Source organism: Cherax quadricarinatus, chromosome 60 (assembly GCF_038502225.1).
Source record: "Cherax quadricarinatus isolate ZL_2023a chromosome 60, ASM3850222v1, whole genome shotgun sequence".
NCBI lineage: Eukaryota > Metazoa > Arthropoda > Malacostraca > Decapoda > Parastacidae > Cherax > Cherax quadricarinatus.
The window spans coordinates 15,198,903-15,206,829 of NC_091351.1; the positions used below are offsets into that span (position 1 = coordinate 15,198,903).

At 43.0% G+C, this 7,927-nt stretch overlaps 1 protein-coding gene across 1 annotated transcript; it reads left to right on the top strand.

Moving 5' to 3' along the window:
• The first annotated feature begins 6,499 nt into the window (after nt 1–6,499).
• LOC128694389 (hemocyanin B chain-like) lies at nt 6,500–7,700 on the top strand. Its single transcript, XM_070098040.1, has one exon. It carries the CDS (start codon nt 6,501–6,503, stop codon nt 7,698–7,700), a length of 1,200 nt encoding a protein of 399 aa, XP_069954141.1. The 5' UTR covers nt 6,500.
• The last annotated feature ends 227 nt before the right edge of the window (nt 7,701–7,927 follow it).

A 7,927-nucleotide genomic window follows, 5' to 3' on the forward strand; every position in this document is an offset into this window, starting at 1 on the left:
TAGCTTTCGTGGGTCATTAACTCACTAGGGTTCTAATTTCTTGAGCTATCAACCCTCTAGGGTTGCTAATTAGAATAGACTACAACCCCCGACCCTTGGCGATAAACGAACGATGTAGCCCGTGGCTTGGTAGGCAAAGCTCTCGATTCACACGCTGAGGGTCCGTGGTTCGATTCCCTGGAAGAGTGGAAGCACAGGGTGTTTCCTTACACCTGTTGTCCCTCTTCACCCATCAGTAAAATAGGTACCTGGGTGTTAGTGGACTGGTGTGGGTCGCATCCTGGGACAAACTAACCTAATTTTCCCGTAATGCTCTGCATAACAAGCGACTTTCTATATGCTAGTATGTCATTGATGTCAACTAGGACTGTATACCTTGGACTTGCACTTGTAGAAATAAGGATTATTATTATTATTATTATTATTATTATTATTATTATTATTATTATTATTATTGTTGTTGTTGTTGTTGTTGTTGTTGTTGTTGTTGTTGTTGTTGTTGTTGTTGTTGTTGTTATTGTTGTTATACAGAATGGAAAGCTGGCCTCAGATGATGACCTTGCACCTACCCGAAATACTCGAGATTAAATCCCTTTCAAGGTGTAGTACCATCATGCTGGTGACGAGCTCATGATCCAAGGAATCGGAGCTTCTCCGCTCTTCGGATCTCACGTGGTTACCCCATATCTCATTCCACGGGCAATGTATAACCCTTACGGATTTTAAGCTCCTTCATGAACATGGTGATGATTAAATAATAATAATAATAATAATAACAATAATAATAATAATAATAATAATGATAATAATAATAATAATAATAATAATAATAATAATAATAATAATAATAATAATAATAATAATAATAATAATAATAACAGAAGAAAAAGTTATGACTGTACCATAAATACCTTCAGAAGCTGAAGGTAAATGAGTAATATAAGTGAAAATGGTACAGACAATCACATTTGATGCATCGACACCATGCCTAACCCTTCTAGGGTAGGGTAGGTGCCTGAGCCCGAGCTTACAGCTCACAAGACTGTCATTCCCATTAGCCCCCTTGGGGCGGGGATGACAGACCAGAGAGGCCTAGCTTGTGACTAGGCCTGGGGGCAGTTGGTCCCAAAGATGAGGAGGTACTTGTGCCTCCTCCCATGGGAGACTTAGGTCTCAGACACTCCCTAAAGAGGGAGCCAAGGCCGGGCCACCACTTGGAAAAGGCCCGGGCCGGGAGAATACCGGCTAATCTTTAATAATAATAATAACACATTTGATGCCCTCCAAGAAACGTGATTATATCAGGAAAATCAAAGGTGAGTGTGTCTCGCTAGTGAGACGTACTGTGGGTCAGCGTATGACTGAGACCCGCGTCAGGAAACACTTGTTTCCTGACGAATCTTACCTAACATCCTTGATCTGCGTCTTGGCTTCGTCATTACTTTTGCCAGCTGTGAGTCTTCCACTGTAACAGATACGTATATCATCTGATCATTTCCCAAGAGTAACCACTGTCGATATTAGTAATATTATCTTCCCTGGTGGGATATTTGTAATATCTTTCCTGGTGGGATATTGGTAATACTATCCTCCCTGGTGGGATGTTGGTAATACTATCCGCCCTGGTGAGTTATTAGTAATACTGTCCTCCCTGGTGGGATATTGGTAACATTATCCTTCCTGGTGGAATATTGGTAATACTATCCTCCCTGGTGGGATATTGGTAATACTGTCCTCCCTGGTGAGTTATTAGTAATACTGTCCTCCCTGGTGGGATATTGGTAACATTATCCTTCCTGGTGAGATATTGGTAATACTATCCTCCCTGGTGGGATATTGGTAATACTATCCTCCCTGGTGGGATATTGGTAATACTATCCTCCCTGGTGAGTTATTAGTAATACTGTCCTCCCTGGTGGGATATTGGTAACATTATCCTTCCTGGTGAGATATTGGTAATACTATCCTCCCTGGTGGGATATTGGAAATACTATCCTCCCTGGTGGGATATTGGTAACATTATCCTTCCTGGTGGGATATTGGTAATACTACCCTCCCTGGTGGATTATTGGTAGCATTATCCTTCCTGGTGAGATATTGGTAATACTATCCTCCCTGGTGGACTATTGGTAATACTATCCTCCCTGGTGGGATATTGGTAACATTATCCTTCCTGGTGGGATATTGGTAATACTATCCTCCCTGGTGGGATATTGGTAACATTATCCTTCCTGGTGGGATATTGGTAATACTATCCTCCCTGGTGAGTTATTAGTAATACTATCCTCCCTGGTGGGATATTGGTAACATTATCCTTCCTGGTGGGATATGGGTAACATTATCCTTCCTGATGGAATATTGGTAATACTATCCTCCCTGGTAGGATATTGGTAACATTATCCTTCCTGGTGGAATATTGGTAATACTATCCTCCCTGGTGGGATATTGGTAACATTATCCTTCCTGGTGGAATATTGGTAATACTATCCTCCCTGGTGAGATATTGGTAACCTTATCCTTCCTGGTGGAATGTTGGTAATACTATCCTCCCTGGTGGGATATTGGTAACATTATCCTTCCTGGTGGAATATTGGTAATACTATCCTCCCTGGTGGGATATTGGTAACATTATCCTTCCTGGTGAGATATTGATAATACTATCCTCCCTGGTGGGATATTGGTAATACTATCCTCCCTGGTGGGATATTGGTAATACTATCCTCCCTGGTGAGTTATTAGTAATACTGTTCTCCCTGATGGGATATTGGTAACATTATCCTTCCTGGTGGGATATTGGTAATACTATCCTCCCTGGTGGGATATTGGTAACATTATCCTTCCTGGTGAGATATTGATAATACTATCCTCCCTGGTGGGATATTGGTAATACTATCCTCCCTGGTGAGATATTGGTAATACTATCCTCTCTGGTGGGCTATTGGTAATACTATCCTCCCTGGTGGGATATTGGTAACATTATCCTTCCTGGTGGGATATTGGTAATACTATCCTCCCTGGTGGGATATTGGTAACATTATCCTTCCTGGTGGGATATTGGTAATACTATCCTCCCTGGTGGGATGTTGGTAACATTATCCTTCCTGGTGGGATATTTGTAATACTATCCTCCCTGGTGAGTTATTAGTAATACTATCCTCCCTGGTGGGATATTGGTAACATTATCCTTCCTGGTGGGATATGGGTAACATTATCCTTCCTGGTGGAATATTGGTAATACTATCCTCCCTGGTGGGATATTGGTAACATTATACTTCCTGGTGGAATATTGGTAATACTATCCTCCCTGGTGGGATATTGGTAACATTATCCTTCCTGGTGGAATGTTGGTAATACTATCCTCCCTGGTGGGATATTGGTAACATTATCCTTCCTGGTGGAATATTGGTAATACTATCCTCCCTGGTGGGATATTGGTAACATTATCCTTCCTGGTGAGATATTGATAATACTATCCTCCCTGGTGGGATATTGGTAATACTATCCTCCCTGGTGAGTTATTAGTAATACTGTTCTCCCTGATGGGATATTGGTAACATTATCCTTCCTGGTGAGATATTAGTAATACTATCCTCCCTGGTGGGATATTGGTAATACTATTCTCCCTGGTAGGATATAGGTAACATTATCCTTCCTGGTGGGATATTGGTAATACTACCCTCCCTGGTGGGATATTGGTAGTATTATCCTTCCTGGTGAGATATTGGTAATACTATCCTCCCTGGTGGGATATTGGTAATACTATCCTCCCTGGTGGGATATTGGTAACATTATCCTTCCTGGTGGGATACTGGTAATACTATCCTCCCTGGTGAGTTATTAGTAATACTATCCTCCCTGGTGGGATATTGGCAACATTATCCTTCCTGGTGGGATATTGGTAACATTATCCTTCCTGATGGAATATTGGTAATACTATCCTCCCTGGTAGGATATTGGTAACATTATCCTTCCTGGTGGAATATTGGTAATACTATCCTCCCTGGTGGGATATTGGTAACATTATCCTTCCTGGTGGAATATTGGTAATACTATCCTCCCTGGTGGGATATTGGTAACATTATCCTTCCTGGTGGAATATTGGTGGTACTATCCTCCCTGGTGGGATATTGGTAACATTATACTTCCTAGTGGAATATTGGTAATACTATCCTCCCTGGTGGGATATTGGTAACATTATCCTTCCTGGTGGAATATTGGTAATACTATCCTCCCTGGTGGGATATTGGTAACATTATCCTTCCTGGTGGAATGTTGGTAATACTATCCTCCCTGGTGGGATATTGGTAACATTATCCTTCCTGGTGGAATATTGGTAATACTATCCTCCCTGGTGGGATTTTGGTAACATTATCCTTTTTGGCGGAATATTGGTAATACCATTCTCCCTGGTGGGATGTTGGTAACATTATCCTTCCTGGTGGAATATTGGTAATACTATCCTCCCTGGTGGGTTATTGGTAACATTATCCTTCCTGGTGGGATATTGGTAATACTATCCTCCCTGGTGGGATATTGGTAACATTATCCTTCCTGGTGGGATATTGGTAATACTATCCTCCCTGGTGAGTTATTAATAATACTATCCTCCTTGGTGGGATATTGGTAACATTATCCTTCCTGGTGGAATATTGGTAATACTATCCTCCCTGGTGGGATATTGGCAACATTATACTCCCTGATGGGATATTAGTAATACTATCCTCCCTGATGGGATATTAGTAATACTATCCTCCCTGGTGGGATATTAGTAATACTATCCTCCCTGATGGGATATTAGTAATACTATCCTCCCTGGTGGAATATTCAGATGGTAACGCCTGACGACTCTGTCGCACATGTTACAGTGATGTAATTCATAAGAATATTCCTCTGTCGCGACCTTTAAAAATGACTTTATATACAATTTTCAAAACTATTTAAATTTACGTGGACAGCCAAGGAAACCTGGTACTACAACCCTATCTAACTACCATACTGTAACGCTCATACCTACGTCAGTGATCCTAGATTTCTCATGTTGAAACGTACTGCTCGGAGACTAAGCCTAACCTATAGAAAAAATTGTACCCCTGAAATATAAAAGCTCTTTCAAAGTGCCCTTGCTGCTGCCAGGGAGTGTATGACAACTTCGGCTAACAGACTGGGAAAGGTTTGTTAACTGTCTCAATGCTCACACCCCACTTAGCCGGGCAAGGAAGATATTACAGAATTAAGGACAAAAAGACTAGTCAGATCACGCATCCTCATCCCTTACATCGGGTGAATGAGTTCGTCAGCGCTTGGGCTGCTGCATCTAACTGTGACAGTCTTCCCATTATTACAGAGACGAAGTTAAAGAACAAACATGATGCCAAAAAGAGACTGATTTGTTTTATGCTCAGTAAGGAAGATAACTAACATTCCTTTCATTACGTTGGAGCTGGATGCGGCGCTGAGAGCAAATCCACGTCGCCTGGGGATTGTGGTGTTACAATATACTTAGGTTGCTATGTAGGGTACCAGGTAATCTTTTAATTGAATTATACAACATAAGCTATGAAACTGGGAAGCTTCCTAAATCATGGATCAATAATTTCACCATTACCTTGCTAAAACCCAGCATTTCGCCAATGTATCATACTAGCTATTTGAGCGGATGATTCTAAATTGTCTCGTGCATAGAATCAAATGATTTCTGTCTTCCCGGTTGTGATTTCATGCATGGAAAAAGTGTGCAACATTGTATAACCACCTTTCTCACCCTGCACACTTGTGAAACAGAATTATTTGGTGAGCTGAAAGCGGGGCAGGTGAATGAATGATACGTCTTCGGAGGCTTCTTTATTTGCAATGTCTTGGTGGGTCACAGGCTGGTGTGTTGTGCCCATGGCCCAGGAGGGCCATGCCCACGAGGGAGAGAGCGAGTAGACTTGTTGACTGCCTCTGAAGTGCTCCTCCATTCTTAAGTTCGTACATGAACATCTGGTACAGGCGGAGATTTATACATCATAAGTTGAAAAACTGATGACTTTCATCACAGAATTGCTTTTTGGGACTGAGGAAAATTAAGGGGGCTTTGGGCGAAAGGTGCCCCCCAGCCCGCCCCGTTGGTACTGCCACTGATGTAATAGTTATGTAAGCCTGGGGACCTCGAGTAAGCAGGCTTATCGGATGGTCATCAAAGAAGCTTGATCAAGGACCGGGCTGAGTTTAGTATAACTCTTGAAAATTGTCACAAATACAAAATGTATGCAATTGGCAATGGTGTATTAAGTACGTAAGCACTATCCTAAATAATTTATATAATTTCATTAAATGATCAAAACATATGTTATAAATGACTAGTTAATAAACTAACAATCATTTAACGTGATTTCCTAAACGAGTATAATTTGGCATTAATAGTAGGGGTAGGGGTGTATCAGAGGGAGAAAGATAAGAGAACTCAACCTGGTATATAAGAGGCAGCTAGGAGACTCTCTGTCACATCACTGGCCAACATGCAGTGGGTAGTGGTTGTAGCAGTGTTCCTGGTGGCTTCTGTGTCTGCAGACGCAGACGTAGCCCACCAGCAGCAGACCATTAACCGTCTACTCTACAAGGTCACCAGCCCCATCAAATCAACTTTCACTGACCTCAAGGAGGCAGCACAGTCATGGGACCCAAGAGACCACATTGATCAAACCACTGATGATGGCGCAGCCGTAAAGCATCTACTGGATGAGCTGGAAGATCACCGCTTGCTGGAGCAGCATCACTGGTTCTCCCTCTTCAACACCCGTCAGCGTGAGGAAGCTCTATGGCTTGTCGATGTTTTGCTACATTCAAAAGATTTTGACACCTTCAAGAACAACGCTGCTTACTTCCGTGAGCGTGTTAATGAAGGGGAGTTTGTTTATGCTCTCTATGCGGCGGTTACCCATTCTCCCCTAACACAACACGTGATCTTGCCACCACTCTACGAGGTTACCCCTCATTTGTTCACAAACTCAGAGATCATCAATAAAGCTTATGCTGCTAAGATGACACAGACGCCAGGTAACTTTAAGTTAGAATTTACTGGCAGCAAGAAGAACCCTGATCAGCGAGTGGCCTACTTTGGTGAGGACGTTGGTATCAACTCTCACCACGTCCACTGGCACTTGGACTTTCCCTTCTGGTGGAATAATGATAAGATTGACCGCAAGGGAGAGCTCTTCTTCTGGGCCCACCACCAGCTCACTGTCAGATACGACGCCGAACGCCTGTCTAACTATCTGTCTCCAGTAGACGAACTCTACTGGGATCGCCCCATTAAAGACGGATTTGCTCCTCACACTGTCTACAAATATGGTGGAGAGTTTCCCACTCGCCCCGATAACAAGGAATTCGAGGATGTAGAAGGTGTGGCCCACATTCGTGACTTAAAAATCATAGAAAGTAGAATTCATGACGCTATTGCTCACAGTTATATCGTTAACGCCGATGGCTCTCACACTGACATCAACAACGAGCATGGAATTGACGTATTGGGTGATATTATCGAATCTTCCGCTTACAGCACTAATGCTGCTTATTATGGCTCTCTACATAATCAGGCTCACCGTGTTTTGGGTGCACAAGCTGACCCTAAGCACAAGTTTAACTTGCCTCCAGGTGTTATTACCTGGAGTTTACCTGGAGAGAGTTCCGGGGGTCAACGCCCCCGCGGCCCGGTCTGAGACCAGGCCTCCTGGTGGATCAGAGCCTGATCAACCAGGCTGTTGCTGCTGGCTGCACGCAAACCAACATACGAGCCACAGCCCGGCTGATCCGGAACTGACTTTAGGTGCTTGTCCAGTGCCAGCTTGAAGACTGCCAGGGGTCTGTTGGTAATCCCCCTTATGTGTGCTGGGAGGCAGTTGAACAGTCTCGGGCCCCTGACACTTATTGTATGGTCTCTTAACGT

What these genes read in the sequence shown, in the direction of transcription:
- LOC128694389 (XM_070098040.1), top strand. Translation starts at nt 6,501, where the DNA reads ATGCAGTGGGTAGTGGTTGTAGCAGTGTTCCTGGTGGCTTCTGTGTCT.